The sequence below is a fragment of the Boleophthalmus pectinirostris genome, unplaced genomic scaffold, assembly GCF_026225935.1.
Source record: "Boleophthalmus pectinirostris isolate CB_2022bp ecotype Guang Dong unplaced genomic scaffold, ASM2622593v1 HiC_scaffold_8, whole genome shotgun sequence".
NCBI classification, from domain to species: Eukaryota; Metazoa; Chordata; class Actinopteri; order Gobiiformes; family Gobiidae; genus Boleophthalmus; species Boleophthalmus pectinirostris.
The window spans coordinates 15,909,770-15,927,717 of record NW_026571515.1 but is presented as its reverse complement, the minus strand read 5'-3'; the positions used below and the strand labels follow the sequence as shown (position 1 = coordinate 15,927,717).

The 17,948-nt window shown below is 38.0% G+C and overlaps 1 protein-coding gene across 1 annotated transcript in view; it reads right to left on the bottom strand.

Annotated features, from left to right (window-relative positions):
- Positions 1 to 17,948, bottom strand: part of LOC110154456 (membrane-associated guanylate kinase, WW and PDZ domain-containing protein 1-like) — a 51,091-nt gene that overhangs the window by 9,832 nt on the left and 23,311 nt on the right. The window contains 8 exon segments of the mRNA XM_020918447.2: positions 12,341 to 12,610; positions 13,546 to 13,692; positions 13,767 to 13,833; positions 14,715 to 14,836; positions 14,839 to 15,236; positions 15,628 to 15,790; positions 16,707 to 16,803; positions 16,946 to 17,115. Of these exon segments, the coding sequence (XP_020774106.2) occupies positions 12,341 to 12,610; positions 13,546 to 13,692; positions 13,767 to 13,833; positions 14,715 to 14,836; positions 14,839 to 15,236; positions 15,628 to 15,790; positions 16,707 to 16,803; positions 16,946 to 17,115 (1,434 nt within the window).

Here is a 17,948-nt window from a genome sequence, read left to right as displayed (position 1 = left end):
AGGACTAAACCAGGTCTGAAAGAGGACTAAACCAGGGCTAAGCCAGGTCTGAAACAGGACTAATAAACCAGGTCAGAAAGAGGACTAAGCCAGGTCAAACAGGAAACCAGGTCTGAAAGGACTAAACCAGATCAAAAACATGACTAAACCAGGTCTGAAAGAGGACTAAACCAGGACTAAACCAGGTCGAAAACAGGAGTAAACCAGGTCAGAAAGAGGACTAAACCAGGACTAAGCCAGGTTTCAAAACAGGAGTAAAAAACCAGGTCAGAAAGAGGACTAAGCCAGGAGTAAAACAGGACTAAACCAGGTCAAAAACAGGACTAAATCAGGTCTGAAAGAGGACTAAACCAGGACTAAATCAAGTCAAAAACAGGACTAAACCAGGTCTGAACAGGACTAAACCAGGACTAAACCAGGTCTGAAGCAGGACTAAACCAGGTTCAAGTTGAAGTCAGAGGTCGGACCCAGCTGTAGTTTGAACGTGGCCGGGAGCAGTTTTACTTTGACTTGAATGAGTCACATCTGCGACTCCACAAACTCAGACCCAGACCATCACACAGCCTCTGCTCATCAAACTAACCAACGACAACCAGCTCAAGCAGAAATACAAAATGTGTCATCTTTTTTTCACCAACTATTCTTATCAGGACCAGTAAAGTAACGTAAAAATACTGTACTGAAGTAAAAATGTTAAGTATTTGTACTTTTTTTTTACATTTTCTTCACTACATTTGAGAGGTAGGTACCTGTACTTCATACTGCACTATATGTTTAAAGAGGACTGAAAAGTAAATGTTTTTTTCATTATTGTCTGAAAAGGCTGAGGTTTTTTTTTACACGTTCATAATTTGAGCAAACTAAAATATACAAATAAAAACAGCTACGAATAAATATGAACTCAATCGTTTCTGTTCAGAATTCAGCACAAATATGTGTCAAAATCACTACATTTGAAGCTTTATTAGATTTCAAACTCTGGGCAAAATACTTCAACTTTTTACTCTTTAAGTACATTTAAACTGGTAATTTAATACTTTTACTTAAATAGATTTTTTCATGTGATACTTTTACTTTTACTTGAGATTTTTGGATCCGGTGTCTGCACTTTTATTCAAGTAACAAAACTGAGCACTTTTTCCACCACTGATCAGGACCAAAAAAAGTTGGATCGATAAATCTGTAATAAATTTTCTAGAGAGCCACATCCAGTCAGTGACAACAATTCCTTTATGTCAACAATTATTTATTTTTAGATCATAACTTTGTGCACAGACCAGATCAACCAGATATTCTCCAGTCTCTTCCAGTGAAAAATATTTGATTTCATTTCATCATGTTGCACAACAGTGAGCTTTTGGAGACCTTTTGTTTAGTTCAGTCCAGATTTAGTCCTGGTTTGAGTTATGTTCAGAGGATTTTCTGATTAATCCTGAGTTCTGGTTTAACTCCATTTCTCACTGCAAAAAGCAATGTTTAAGTAATTTTAAAGAGTTCATACTAAACTATTCTTTGATCTATGTTACAATGTGGTTTCCTCCTCACCTGGAGTTGTGTTTTTGTTTCATTCACACATGTTAAACACACAAACCCTGCATATTTAGGCTGAAGATTTCATTTCTCAACTAGAAAACACTCTATTCCACCTTGTGATGTCATGTCAGGAAGTGCTCCACTGTGTTTTTAAACACCATAAACCTCCACTAGAATCAAAGGAGAAATAAAATTTGTCAACTGGACAAACATTTATTTAGGTCGAAAACGTTTCACAGCTCATCCACGCTGCTTCTTCAGTTCATGAACTGAAGCTCATCCAAGCAGCAAATCGTTTTCGACCTAAATAAAAGTTTGTCCAGTTGACAAATTGAATTTCTCCTTTGTCATGGATTCTACCCCGACGACTGAGGGATTCCACACACATCTTCACAGGAATTGTTTTAATGATTTCTGTGCTGGAATTGGCTATTTCTACTCAGCAAAAGGTAAAATGTAGTTGTTAACATGAAAAGTACAACTTCATGACATCACAAGGTGAAACAGAGCTTTGGAGATGTAGACAGACTAATAATAAAGACATGTGTGAATAAAATAAAACACAACTCCAGGTCTGTTTTATTAGGTAAAAACATTATTAGGTAAAAAACATTATGGCATGGTTATTCGATCACAAGAGTCAGTTTTTTGTAATGTAGGACCTTTCACAAATAAAATTATTTACCAATAGAGCAAGTATTTCTTTCTTGATTCAAAACAACACAAACTGTTTCAAGTACAAAGAGTTGTTGTTTTTCTTATCTTTAGAGTAACAAGATGTATTTTCATATTTTAAGTACAAAGGGGCTTGTTCCATTGGTAGATCATTTTACTTATCATGACATTTACTCACTTTTTGCAGTACCCCCAGTGCAAACTCTTTTTTCCAAAACACATAAATCACTTTTTTTGGTCAGATTTCTGGAATATTCCTGTTGTTTTGTTGAAAATTGCTTCCATGATCTGTGCTCTCCCCTGATCCAGATCAAAGGTCGTACATTTTTTCTGAGATTTCACAATAGTCTCCTTCAGAATGTTTGGGATCGACACCAAAACCTGCTCCTGGTTTGTGTCTCCATGTTGAGAGAGCTGGCTCTGGTGAGGGGGCTGGACGGGTTCACATAAATGCAGTTTTCAAGGGCCCATATTACTCTATTTTATGATTTGTGTTATAATGTTATGTCATCACAAACATATCTGGAGTTGTTTTTGTTTCATTCACACATGGTTAACACGCACACTCTACACACATGCCCGAGTTCTTCTCTCAAACAGAAAATGCTCTGTTCCACCTTGTGATGTCATGTAGTAATACAGGAAGTGCTCCACTGTGTTTTTAAACTCCATACACCTTCACTGGAATCATTTGGATAATTTTAGCCCTATAATTGTAGCCTATTTCATCAGATGGTTTCACTTCGTACAAACCGTTTGACCTCGCAGCATTAGGATTCGTTCACTCGATGGTAGGCGGGTACTTTTTATTTAACCAATTTGCTACTGGGGCTAACTTGTATATTAACCTTTTCCCAAATCCCGTAGGAAGAAGGACAGTAACGTCTTTCCCCGTGATAAAATTCACCAAACATTCTCTTTGTTCCGGCTTTAAATTCTCGATCTCGAGAATCGTTGACAACACAGAATGTATGTCTCTTCGCTGGTTGGCTGGTGTCCAAACTTGCACTTTCGGGGTTTTTGCGAACAGTCTAGTGTATTCTGATTCCTGACTTAGTCGCTGAAGGGAAATGAAATTGAGTGGAGGCACTAGGTGGCAACAGCTTGGCTACTGTAATTGACCATCTCTACTGAAATGGTACTGTTACTCTACTGAAGGTAAAAGGGGGTGTTAATTTGAAAACCGCTTCATGACATCACAAGGTGGAACAGAGCGTTTTGAGATGTAGACAGGGTTACTCAAACATGTGTGAATGAAACAAAACACAACTCCAGGTATGTTTTTGATGAGGTAACAGCATTATAACATGGCTTGAAAATCCCAATCATCCATTTCATGTAATATAGGACCTTTAAGGATTCTGGCTCATATCTGGAGAACGTTCTAGTCAAGTACTCCAGCTTTGTGTGCATGTCCCAATAACAACTTAACGCAACAGAAAAGTGTACGCTATCTTTACTCATAGCAAACGTTTTCTCTAAAAAAAAATAGATGATGTATATAGGTCGATATACTAGACCGATATTTTGGCTATTGGACTTAAATATCCAGCAGAGGCCGATATTTAACTTGGCTCCAACATCTGCCTGAAGAACATACAACAATCTTATTTGAACAAGTTACGAAGAGGAAACAACACAAAACCTGACTACACAGCTCTCGTATCTAGTTTGTAATAAAACAGGTTTGTGTATGAGTTTGTTCTATATTTAAATTTATATAATTTGGGATAAATAATCAAAATCTGGCCTCCTTATCGGCAATCAGCTTCTCTGGTTTCAAAACAATTGGTAGCACTATTAGTCATGAAGAAACAAAACATACCTTATCTATAAATAAAAGCACATGTTTAAATTTCCAAGGAATCATGCAATGACCTCCAAGAAATAACACAACGTTGCTTTCAATGTTTACCCTTCATATCTCTGTAATTAAACTATTATTTTTGTGAACATATCTGTAACAATGAGTACAATGTCCTTCTCTGCACTGGTTTATCTCACAGTAAAATTACAGTTTATCTTTTATCAAGGTCATAGTTTGGGCAAACAAAAAATACAAATAAAAAATAATTTCTCTTGAACAAAATTCTGCATAAATCTATATCAAAATCACTACATTTGAAGTGTTATTTGCGAAATACTTTTGCTTTTTACTCTGAGTACTTCTTCTGTCACTGCCTTTGACCCCAAGCCCCACTGAGGTAGCGCCTGGCTGAATCTATTGTTTGTAATTGTATTGTATTGTGTCTAAACCAGAACTAAACCAGAACTAAACTAGAACTAAACTAGAACTAAACCCGGACCAAACCAGGCTCGAGCCGAGTCCAGGACTGGTCTGGGTCCTGTCTGAAGTAGCTGCGTTCCTGAGCTGATAAAGATGGAGGAGCTTCACTGATAAACACCTCTCAGTCTCAGTAACATTTTTAAGCAAACTCACTGTACTTCGCTCATGTGCAGTGTTGGGAAGTAACTGAATACATGTACACAGAATAGGTAATCAGAATACAGCTTTTGAGTAACTATATTCTGGTTACTTTTTCATTTGGTGGTTTTCAAATTACAGATACTTTTCTAAAAACAAAGAAACACATGAACTTATTTGATCACACAGTTTAGGCTTCAAACTGCATAAGTTCATAAGTTCTTAACTCTGCACTTGTGGTGAGTGCAGGTTCATCTCTAGTTAGTGACAGGAGAAGCATAAGGCACAGTGAAACAAACATAAAACTGTTTTTAATCATTTAAAAGACACTCAATGTAAAAGTATTCTGAGTGTTCAGAATACAATACTGCAGGTATTCAGTATTCTGTAACTTCTTCCCATCATTGCTCATATTGGGAACTGAACTGCAGATTACATTAGTGTAGATCTGGTTTAGTCCTAGTCTTGTTTAGGGCAGTTACTTCCATTAATTTGGGTTTTTAATAATCAAGATTTTGAAAATTGCAAAACTGTAAAATTGAAGATTATTATGAAATGAGTTTCCTCCTGAATTTCTTACTTGCAAAGCTGGGTTATTGAGCCATTGCATCTATACAAATGTAACTCAAGGCAGTTTTCAGTGTTTTACATAATAGCAGATGATAAGTATGAAAATAAAAAAGAGCTTCTGCCATTTGAAAGACGAGCGGTGTCCACTCTGACGCGGATTAAAATCGATTCAAAACTTGTGAAAAAAAAGCTGTATCGCCCAAGAGTACTCTTAACATTATTCTACATAATTATACTGCACAACAAAGCCGACATGTTTGAGTTCAAAAGTACCTCCCTGTTCCCTCTGTGTTGCTCTACTTCATTGTGGATTCAGGGGCAGTGTTGGTAAAAAGGATTTGGTTAAACTCCTTTAGCTCAGAACAATAAGAACAATCAGAGCTGACGTCATCTCACTCAGTTTACAACATTCACATTACAATGTTTGTGCGTGCGTGTGTGTGCATGTGTGCATGTGTGCGTGTGTGCGTGCATTTGTATGCGTGTGGATGTGCGTGTATCGGTGTGTGTGTTTAGCTGTTAATAAATTCTTAGACTTTTTACAGGGACCTTTCTAAAAGAGGAAACAACACCCACTCTTACTGTTTAATAATTTAGTTGTTTATAAAGGTTTTGTTACAGATACAAGATGCTCTCATCCTCAGGCGTATAACTGGAACATTAATCAGACCAGGGAATACTTCATACTTCTGGACCTAGTACCAGCGGTGGAATGCAAAGGAGTAAAAGTAGTAAAGTACTGTACTTAAGTAAAGATTTTAGGTGTCTGTACTGTGTATTGTGTAAATATTCTGGTGGAGGGTCTGTCAAATGCTTTTCTTCATGGAGATGTTTTTGCTTTGTCTGTAAACCTTTCTATCCTCATGGAGACCAAACCAGACCAAGTTACAGGTCAGATCTGTGGAGAGGCAACCCCACTCACAGTCAGAATCCCTGTTTTTCTAGGTATTTTTGAGCTATAAAACCACTTCTAATTTAATAAACGTAAGGGACGGCCCTGCGACCAAAAAGTCACACAGTGCACCTTTAAGCTGATTTTTTATGTGATATTTTTACTTAAGTATTTTTTTGCTCTGGTAGCTTTACGTTTACTTAAGTAACAAATTCTCCCACCACTCTCTAGTACTGATACTTCAAACTAGCATCAAATGAATTAAAATAACTTTTGTTACTTTTAAAGATCAACGAAAACATTTCTTTCCGTGCTTTTCTACCTCATGTGAGAGATCGTAGCAGTAATAAAAGATTTGTCCTTGAGAGTTTCCTTTGTCCAGATTAGCCTCAGGGTCAAATGTGGAGTTAATGTCCCTTCTCAAGCATGTCCAGTCTGTTCCAACTACATTAGTACTAACATCATTATTAACTATAAACACAATACAACAATATGTCTGGGTCTGGGCTGGGTGATCAAACTCTCACACGCATTTTGCAAGAGAAAAGAATTAGGATTTTGTGATAAAAGCTAGTAGAATTTGTATTGTTAATGTGCTTTGTTGTGTTTTTAATGATGTGGGCATGTCAGTAAATACGGTAGGAAACCAGACATGTCTTTAAAGGACCCAAATTAAGCTGTTTTCTGATCTGTTATAATGTTGTTTCCTCATCACAAACAGACCTGGAGTTGTGTTTTGTTTCATTCACACATGTTTAACACACAACTACTGCATGTTTAGGCTGAGTTCTTCTCTCAAACTAAAAACACTATGCTCCATTTTATGATGTCATGTGGTAATACAGGAAGTGCTCTGTTGTGTTTTTAAACTCCATTCACCTTCATTTCGGTAATTTCAGCTCTGGATTTGCCCATCTCAACTGAACAAAAGGTAAAAATGTAGCTGTTTTCTACCCCTTCATGACATCACAAGGTGGAACAGAGCTTTGAAGATGTAGACAAACTAATAATAAAGTGTTATTCAAACGTGTGCGAATGAAACAAAACATAATTCCAGGTCTGTTTTTGATGATGTAACAACATTATAAATTGGCTTAAAGCTCACAAGAGTCAATTTTGTGTAATATAGGACCTTTAAGATGAACTATATGTTTATTTCTATTAAAAAACTATGAACAGATACAGAAATATGGGTTTCTGCTCCAATTTGAGGCATACCACCACATAATATGAAAAAATAACTTGGCTCCAGATAATACCAACACACATTGTTTTCACATAACCGTGCTAAGTGACGCATGCTTCTGTAAAACAAATTAGCATTGAATTTTGACTTCAGAGCAAATGTTCCTTTGACCCATTGAGCTCTGCAGTTTCTATTTGCTCAAACTGCACTAACCCCAAACTAGACACACAATGACAAAGAACATTAGACATTAAATTGACATATATGAATTTCCTGGAGACTGGTCCTAACTTTAACGATAGCTCCAAGACTAATCTTAACCTACACTACTCTTAAAGGTCCTATATTACACAAAACTCACTCTTGTGGGCTTTAAGACATGTTTTAATGTTGTTGCCTCCTCAAAAACAGACCTGGAGTTGTGTTATGTTTCATTCGATTTATTATTAGTCTGTCTACGTCTCCAAATCTTGAATGAATCTTACTTTTGCTCATTAAAGACTGGAAATTCCAGGTCTGAAATCATCCAAATGATTCTAGTGAAGCTGAGTGTTTTCAGCCTGAGAGAAGAGCTCAGCCTAAATATGCAGGGTTTGTGTGTTAAACATGTGTGAATGAAACAAAACACAACTCCAAATGTGTTTGTTATGAGGAAACATTATAACATCGATCAGAAAACAGTGAAATATGGGCCCTTTAACCTATTTTAACTCATATCTGAACTTTAAACCATTGTTGACCTAATAAAAATAACTGAGGCAGCTCCCTACGATCTGTACAAATTTTAGTAACCACTTTATAACAAACACCCACCCAGCAAGAGAGAGAATAAATCTGCCCCGAACTGCAACAAGTCTAATGATAGAGTAGTAGTACCACAAACAAAAACAGTATACTACAGAAAAAGTAGTTCTGAACAGTAAAAGTAAAGTATTTTGTAGTATCCAAACAACTCAAACTGTTGGACTGATCCTTTTCTGTTACTATTTAAACTCATTTCACATTCAGAGAGCAGAAAAGCTTTGAAAAACATGCAAAAGAGCACTGTACTACTACTCATGACAAATTGAAAGAACTAATACTAAAAAGACCACTATTACAATCAGTCTGTGTATGTGACTGTGACTGTAAGCCTGCTATTGCAACTACATGAAACTCATTTAGATTCCACCCAAAGCTAATCTTTAAAAATCCAGGTCATATCTTTATTTTAGCTAAACAAATATTAGTTTATGTTTTGGTTCTGAAGGTTAATAGCTGTGCAAAGGCAGGTACTACACAGGGCAATAAATGAATGGATTTTAGAGTTAAAAAGTAAAAGCATCATCAAAGTACTGCACTTAAGTATACATTTTAGGTATCTGTATTTTACTCAAGGATATTTTACAATGGATACTTTTACTTCACTACATTTGGCAGCAGGTATCTGAAAATACTTTCAACCCCACTACATTTTTCAGGTATTTTACTATAAAGTCATTTTTGTTATATTTTGAAACCTGCTGAAAAAGCTGAGGTTTATTTTTAACACATTTGTAGTTTGAGGAAACAAAAACAGCTACAAAAAAAGACAAGTCAGTTGTTTATACTGAACAAAAGTCATCACAAATCTGTATCAAAATCACTACCTTTACCTTATAAGACCTCAAAAAAAATCTGCGTGAAATACGTACTTACTCTTGAAGTACATTTTTAAATGTGCATTTTAATACTTACTTTACTTCTTAGTAGATTTTTTCATGTGATGCTTTTACTTTTACTTCATTTTTCTTTTTTTTTTGCTCCAGTATCTGTATTTTTACTTAAAAATGAGTACTTCTTCCATCACTGGCATTGTACACGATTCTATCTTTTTTAATATTTGAAATTTATTTATTTCTTCTAGGTCATGGTTCAGCCCCGTCTTATTTTTTAGGTATTTGGTCTTTGCTCTTATTCCAAAATTTTGATAAATAATTCCAGACTTACGTTTTGATTCTTTGACAGTTTTCAGAACCGACTGCAGCCGTTCCAACATCTTCACCATCCCACTCAAACAATGCACCACAAAATGATAAAAACACTACTGAAATCCAGAAAAAGCTCTAACAGTCTCCCAGGTACACCTGCTCCTGCCGCTCCTGCCTGCTCCTGTCTGTGTCACCGTGGTTTCGGTCTGAGTTTGAGAAGCAGAGAAATGCACAGAGGAGGGGCCTAGATAAGAGAGGGGGGAGGAGCCACAGCTGAATACAAAGGAATCAATATTTCAGAATTATATGTTAAAAAAAAAGTGTAGAAGTGTAAATATTCATTCAGTAATATGTAAAAATAAACAAAAAAAAAGTTATTAGTATAAAAATAGTATAAGTATAGTATAAGAATGGGTAAGGGTTTTTTAAGTTTTAGGAAAAAAAATACTGGGACAGGATTAAATAAGGGCGTACATAGATCTGAGATATGCCCAAATTCAAAACTAGGACAAGACTGGGATTAAATCAGAACTAAACCAGGACAAACCAGGACTAAACTGGGACTAGACTAGAACTTTAATAGAATTTAACCAATGCTAAATTAAAATATTGTTATAAACGTAGGAAAGAGAGGACTATATAGGGTTTATGTTGATCTGAGCTACCTACAAATTTAAAACTAGGACAAAACTGGGAATAAACCAGGACTAAACCAGAACTAAACCAGAACTAAACCTGGACTAAACCTGGGATAGACTAGAACAACACTAGAACTAAACCACAACCAAACCGGGACTAAACTAGAACTTCACTGAAATAAACCCGAATCAAACCTGGACTAGATTATAACTACACCAGAACAACACTAAAACTAAACTAGGACTAAACCAGAACCAAACCTGGACTAGACTAGTACTATATTGGGACTAAATCAGGACTAAACCAGAACCAAACCTAGACTGCACTAAAACAACCCTAGAACCAGGATTAAACCAGGACTTAACCAGAACTAGACTAGAACTAATCCAGTGATAAAGTAAAATAGTATGATAAAGACAAGACTAAAGATGGGCTTTTATAGTAGGATATCTCCAAATTAAAAACAAGGACTAAAGCAGGACTAAACCAGAGCTAGACTAGAATGGCACTATAACAACAGTAGAACTAAACCAGGACCAAACTAAACTAGGTCTGATCTTGGACTATCCTTTGGTTTGATGTCCTCACCACATTGGTAAGAGCAGGTCGACACAGCTGCGGACCAGAGGAATGTGTGGGGGGGTGGGAGGTGCATTCAAGTGCGTTCTGAAACAGCAGTGTTTGTGCCGTATACTGAGGGCGGTGCGTTCGAGTGTAGGGAGAGAGTGGGACACAGCAGCGTTTGTTCTGCTCCGGCCCACACAGCTGCTCTTCCACCTCAGAGCCTCGTTATCACAAAACAACATGCACGCTACAGGAAACTGGAGGAGGATGGAAGAAGCTGTTTAAAGGTCCAATATTACGCAAAACTCTTGTGAGATTTAAGTCATGTTATAATGCTGTTATCTCCTCAAAAACAAACCCGGAGTTATGTTTTGTTTCGTTCACACATGTTTGAGTAACTCTTTATTATGATGCTGTCTAGATCAGCGTTTCACACTTTTTTTCTGGGGACCCATATTTTAAAAGTCACAAATCTTAGTGACCCAAGTTAATAAACATTAGTCGTAAATCACAAAATAAAGATGGATTTGACCATTATTGAAAATTAATGAGGATATTTTTTTGTTGACTGGTATTACTCAAGTTTTAAACAATGAAAAACAGTAATAAGTGTTTCCCACAGAAAAATTGGTTAGGCAAGGCGGTGCTGTGAGGAAAGTGAGGAGCGGGAGTGAGGGGTGTGTGGAGATTCCATGAACGGAGAAAAAGTGAGGAGGGGGGTGCGTGGAGATTCTGTGAAAAGAGAAGAAGTGAGGAGCAGGGGCTGTGTGGAGATGTATGTATATTGCTGACCTACATACAGACTGTGACAAGGCGACCCTAAAAAAAATCTCAAGACACAACGGATTCCAGGCACTCCAAAACAGTTAAGGTCGAAACATGTTGGCTTTGGCCATTCAAATAAAGGCCTTTTAATTATATTTTTCCTCGTGCGATGTGTTAACTTTTTCTACTGTTTTGGAGTGCCTGGAATCCGTTGTGTCTTGAGTGTTGATCCTTTTTTCCAAGAGCACCCTCTAGTTGCTCCTACTGATTGGAACACCTGCAGCAAACAGCCACATTTTTGTTCTTTCTAAAAAAAATCTCTTGTGACCCACCTGAGGATTGCGACCCAGTCTTTGGGAAACAATGGTCTACACATCCAAAGCTCAAAATGCTCTGTTACACCTTGTGATGTCGTGTAGTTTTCAAGTTAACAGCTACATGTTACCTTTAATTCAGTAGAGAGGGGCAAAAGCAGGGCTGAAATCATCCAAATGATTATAATTAAAGAGTATGGAGTTTAAAAACACAGTGGAGCACTTCCTGTATTACCACATGACATCACAAGGTGGAACAGTCTCAGTAACAACAGTAACAACAGCCTAAATGTGCAGGGTTTGTGTGTTAAACATGTGAATGAAACAAAACACAACTCCAGGTATGTTTGTGATGAGGAAACAACATTATAACACAGATCAGAAAATAGAGTAATATAGTCCCTTTTATATAGAAATCAAGTTTGAAATTTTCATACAGTGACCACAGTAGTCCACAGAAATACATTGTCAGGCCAATAGAGATCAAAATGCTTTGTACCATCTGCTGATGTCAAGAGGTGGTCCTTTGTTTGAGAGTTCCTTTCAGTGCTCACTGCATTTGCTATTGTGTTTAGCCTTCTTTAAACTGTATTCACTTCATTCCACAAAAATATGTGGTCTCTATTTTTAGATTAATACAGAAAATGAGTCTAATTTACCTAAACTTATCTCAATACATACACAAACATAGCAAGTCCAAGTAAAAAAAAAATATATCATATGTATCTAAGTTCATCGTTCCAGCATGAAATCTGTGCAAATTGAAAAAAAAAAAAAAAAAAAACTTATTTCAGAAAAAGCTCCCGTATGTGGCGCTTTCAGACTCACCTCCATTCTTGTTCTCTTGCGACGCGATGACGAACCCAAACCCTTCCCCTGGTCGCCGCATGAGCTCCACCTCCAGTGTGTTGGCTCCTCCCACTTTGCTCTCATTAGTCCCGCCCCCTGTGGAGTCCTTAGTCCCGCCCACTCGCAGGCTCTCGTCCAATCCCTGCAGATCTCGTGGCTCTAGCGTCAGTGTGACCGGTACCGAGTCGAGGAAGCTGGTGCTCTGGATCAGAACCACGGGTCCATTAGGACTCACAGCAGGGGGCGCACCTGAGGAGAAAAATAAAATAATTATAATTTTTTTTTTCATATCTCTTATTAAAGGTGCACTAAGTAACTTTATGGTTGGGGTCTGTCATCTGCTTGTTTCTTTGGATATTAAACAGCACTACTTTACATTTATTAAATTACAGGAGGTTTTATACATGCACCCCGATTTTCGAACTTCCGGTCACTGCGCAACGCATACTGGGAAGGGCCCTCCGAAAAAAGGAGCATCAGACCGCCATGTTTGATTTCCCAATGGGATGCGTCTTTTGTCAAAGCTGATCCTTTCAAGTCTTTTGAATCATATCGCTTTTGTTCCTGGTTCTGATATTGTCATATTTTAGTTTTGATTCAGACATCGTAATTGTGTGGTTGTTGAATGTCCTAACAGCGGAAAACTGCTCGAGAAATGGGCTTCGGAAGTTTTTTAACTCCATAAATGCAAAAGGGAATGAGATCTGTGTGACTGCAAACCTCTGTTCAAACTGTTTCCCTTCTCAACGGAATTGAAAAATAGTGAAAGGTGAAGGAAATGGGCAGTATTGATACACAGGAAGGACAAAAAACGGGACCGGAAGTTAAAAATTCGGGATGCATGTATAGCTCAAAAGTTCTGACATTCTGACTGTGAGCGGGGTTGCCTCTCCCCAGATCTGACCTGTAGCTTGGCCTGGTTTGGTCTCCATAAAGATAGAACAGTTTAATGCCATACTGTGAAATATTTCAAACAAAGCAATTACATCTCCACGGAAAAAAGCTTTTGATGGACCCTACCCCAGAAAAGTTACACAATGCAGCTTTAATATCAGTGAAAAAGGTCCTATGAAATGATTAGGGGATGTTTGTCTGAACCTTTACCACTGCCATTTCCACTGATTAATTTAATATTATCATCTATATTTATGTAATTTACTGTTTTCATTATATAAATTTTGTACCGGAGCTGTTGGCGGTGGAGGGCGGAGACTCCAGCCCCACTCCCGCCTGACTCAGAGGAGGCACCACTGCATCATGGGAATTGTGGTCCGAGTGGGGAAGGGGCTTGTAGATGTTGGGGGTGACAGTAGGGGCAGGGTGGGAGGAGCCTGTGGAGTGGGAGGAGTCAGGTTAGGCGTGGTTCACAGGTGTGGGGTTAAAGGGGCGGGGTTTAGGGACTCACCTGGGGCTCTGTAGACCAGCAGCACCACCTCCCCCTGTTTGGTGTGGTCCTGGAGAACTCTCTGAACCTGAGATCATAAAAGATTAGAGAGCATGTTTGAAAATGAAAACTCAATAACTTCTTGAGTAACTTTTCAATTTGGAATGTTCATTTATTTATGTATTTATTTATTTTTATTTAATAGGGAGTTAGAAGATAAGATTAGAAAATAGCATAATATGAGCCCTTTAAACATGTAACTTACACCATTTATAGCCAAGGTTAATTTGAAATGTCTGTCCCTGAAGGCTCTGAACCTGATTTTTATTGTCTTGAAAACATTAACATAACTAAACTAACTAAACTGTTTGCACGGGTCTTGATTAAAAAAGTAATCTTATTAATTACAGGCTTTGTAATTAATTAACCTCAATTAATCGCATAACAATATTTGCCCCAAAAGCAACAATTATTTTATGTAAATGAATTTTAGTGGATGACTTCATCAAATAGTACACATAGAACATGAATTTTTAAACTTAAACTCTTAATGTCTGGAAAAATATCTTAAAAAAATAATTAGCATTTCATTTCAAAATAGTAGACAAAGCTAAGATCCCAGTCCAGAACTGAAGAGTTTAAAGTTAAAGTGCCATTTTACTTTAAGTTGTTACCTTCTGAACATAGTGTACGTCTCTTTTATGCAAACTGTGTGCGTCAGTATAATTGGTGTACCACAACACAGTGCACTGACAAACATTCCGTGTTGTTTGGCATGCAAACTGTGATAAAATGCGTTAATATTTTTAATGCATTATTTTCTTTGTAATTAATTAATTTGTTGTTGTCTAATCATGATGTTTTCTCACAAGACACCCCTTCATTCATTCACCCTCATTCTTGTTAGTTATGCTTGGAACTGTTTTCTAGTTATAATATTGCACATTTTTCCTCGTCCGATTCTCTCACCTGAGCAAAGTTAAGGCTCTGCACATCTGCCCCGTTGATCTTCACGATGGTGTCTCCTGCCTGCAGACCGGGGCAGTTCCTTCTGTCCCAGACTCTTCGGACCATGGCTAACTGCCCACTGTGCCCCCGGCGGTCACACTGAAGCCCAGACCACCTCCACCACAGCCTCCCACCGCCACAGGCACCAGCTCCCCCCCAGAACCAGAGCCGGGACCTGCACCAGGAGACCCCGCTGCAGCCTGGTGATGGTGGTTGGCCGGGCAGCCGTTGAACCCACAGGACGGGGCGGGGGTTAAATTAGGTAGTGTTTGATTTGGGGGGGTGTGGGCGGTTTGAAGGATGGGTTGAGGTCCAGAGTCAGGTCTGGAGGTTCTACCCAAGGCCTGGGATGAGCCTGAGGTCCGCAGAGGTAATGTGGAGGTGGAAAGGTCGCTCTCAGAGGACTTAGAGCTCTGATGCTGCAGCAGAGAAGAAGAAGACAGAGCAGGAAGAGTGCCGCTGCTGTAACCAATCAGAGATGACCTGTGGACATAAACAGGAAGTTTTTAAATTTTAAAAAGGAGTCATTTTGCTTCTTTGGGGTATTAACTACTAATGTTAACACATAACACATTTAGATCACCATGTCATGTTTTATTGTTTTGCTATATTCACCAAAAACTTATTAACATGTTTCACTTTCGATTCTCTCCTCCCTTTGCTCCCTGTGTTAAATCACTCCCCCTTTAGAGCACTTTCACAGCACAATCAGCATGCACCATGAAACTACTGCACAAAACTGTAAAGAATTGTCATGTTTTTAATGAGGAAACACCATTATAACATGGTAGAAAGCTAAAAAAAAAAAAAGTATTTAAACACCTAAACTAATCTAATCTAACCAGGACTAAACCAGGTCTAAATCCAGTCTCACCGCCGCGTCCCGCCGTTGGAAGGACCTCCGTCACTGCCGTCACTGTGATTGGCTACTCTATCTGGAAGGGGTGGGGCTAAAGGCAGGTCAGAGGAGGTGGGCGTGGGAGGAAGGCCGTTTGTGATTGGCTGTGAAAGGAAAGGAGGCGTGGTCTGACTTTGGCCTGGAACAGAGAAGATACAAGAAGTCTGTTTTATGCTTCTTACGACAAAATAAAACTGTTGTAATTGGTTTGTTTACAGATTAGACTCCCCTGACCAGAGGTGGGACCAAGTCGTTGTTTTGCATGTCTCAAGTAAGTCTCAAGTCTTTGACCTCAAATCCGAGTCAAGTCCAAAGTTTTAAAATAAATTGTACTTGAAAAGTCATGGTATATTTATACATGAGTTGTAGCAATGCAAATTCTTCCTTTTTAAATGTCTTGTCAATCATTAAGGTCAGAATAGAAAGAATTCAGATTTAACAGCACTAAATAACAGTTATTTTGTCATGAGGGATCATGTTTCCTCTGTTTTACTGTATCGTACAATATATTACTGTAGTACATTTAAGGACACCATATCACAGTACTTCATTCACATCCTAAGTAACAAACAGAGAAATGAAAGGGACATGGTCCAGTTTTTTCCTGTAAAATTCAGCACCGCATTTATCAACTAAAAAGAGAAGAGTATTTTCCAAAAACATGTATTTTTTTAGGAAAAGCATCGAGTCTTCTCAAGTCACAAGGGTCAAATCCAAGTTGTCCCAAGTCTTAGTTCATTTTATCAAGTCAAGTTTCAAGTCCTAAAAATAGTGACTTAAGTCTGACTTGAGTCCATGTCGCAACTCGAAAGTCACACCTCTGGTCTTGACACCCCTTTCTCAATTCAGAGTAGGAGCTACTAAGAATAAGTATTACTATATCAATAATACAAAATTTTCCATAATTATTAAAATGAAAAACCAACAAATGTGCTCACAAAATGCTGTGAACTGAATCTGAATCTAAGAATTGTGATTTCTTTCATATCTCTAAACTTGGTAGTTCATGCAGTTGAAGTTACTCTGTACTTTATATACTGTATGTGGATATTAACCTGGTGAGCTGCCATTGTCCATGGTGCGGCTGTAGGTCAGGTGACTGTGTCCTTGCCTCTGATTGGATGAACTGGAAGGGTCACTGGGGGTCGAGGGCTGTCAGGGCAAAACAGTATTCACAATCAATTCAATGGCCATAGGTCGTTTTGTATGTATGTTCATGTTTGTGTGATCTTTCCCATTCTTATTTTATCATATTTTTTATTATGGAAACTGTGAACAATAGCTGTTATCTTACCATATTAAGACTTTGTTTGGGGCAGCCGTCTGGGTTGTACAGCATGGGGTACCCTCTCCTCAAGACCACATCCACACTTTGGCCCATCGGGACCCCCTTTAGGAGCTCAACCACCTCTTTATGGGACCGCCCCAAAACACATGAGTCATTTATGTAGACCAGGATGTCAGCTGTCAAAGAGAGAGAGACAGATAGATACTGTATTGATCCCAAAGGAAATTCAATGTTCAGCAGCAGCAATAGAAATAAACACAGGAATATAGACACAAACATTTATATTGTTTCATATGGTTTATTATCTTATAAACCAAACCTAACCTGTTGATCACTGTACCATTATTGTGATCTTAAAGGGCCTATATTACACAAAATTGACTCCTGTGAGCTTTAAGCCATGTTGTTAAGCAATGTTGTTACCTTCTCAAAACCATAGCTGGAGTTGTATTTTGTTTCACTCACACATGTTTGACTAATCCTTTATTATTAGTCTGTCTACATCTCCAAAGCTCAAAATGCTCTCTTTCACCTTGTGATGTCATGAAGCTCCTTTTTACCTTTGTTCAGAAGAGTAGGCCAATTCCAGGTCTGAAATGATCCAAATGATTCTAGTAAAGGTGCATGGAGTTTAAAAACACAGTGGAGCACATCCCGTTTTACGGCATGGTGGTATGTTTTTGATGAGGAAACATTATAACATAGATCAGAAATATGAGCCCTTTAAAACGCTCCAGGAGTAATTTGCATGATTCATTGTGACCCTGTGTGAATAGAACAATGGATAATAGATTTATCCGAGTTTCTGGTGATTCATTTGACTGTAGTGAATAAAACATCTGCTTCCTGTGACCAGTGGTGGAACAAAATGAAGTAAAAGTACTGTACTACTTTAAATGTTAGGTATCTGCACTTTACTTATTTTTATTCCAATACATTTGAGAGCAAGTGTCTGTACTTTCTACTCCACTCTATTTTGAACTCGACTGAAAAGTAAAAGTGTTTTTTT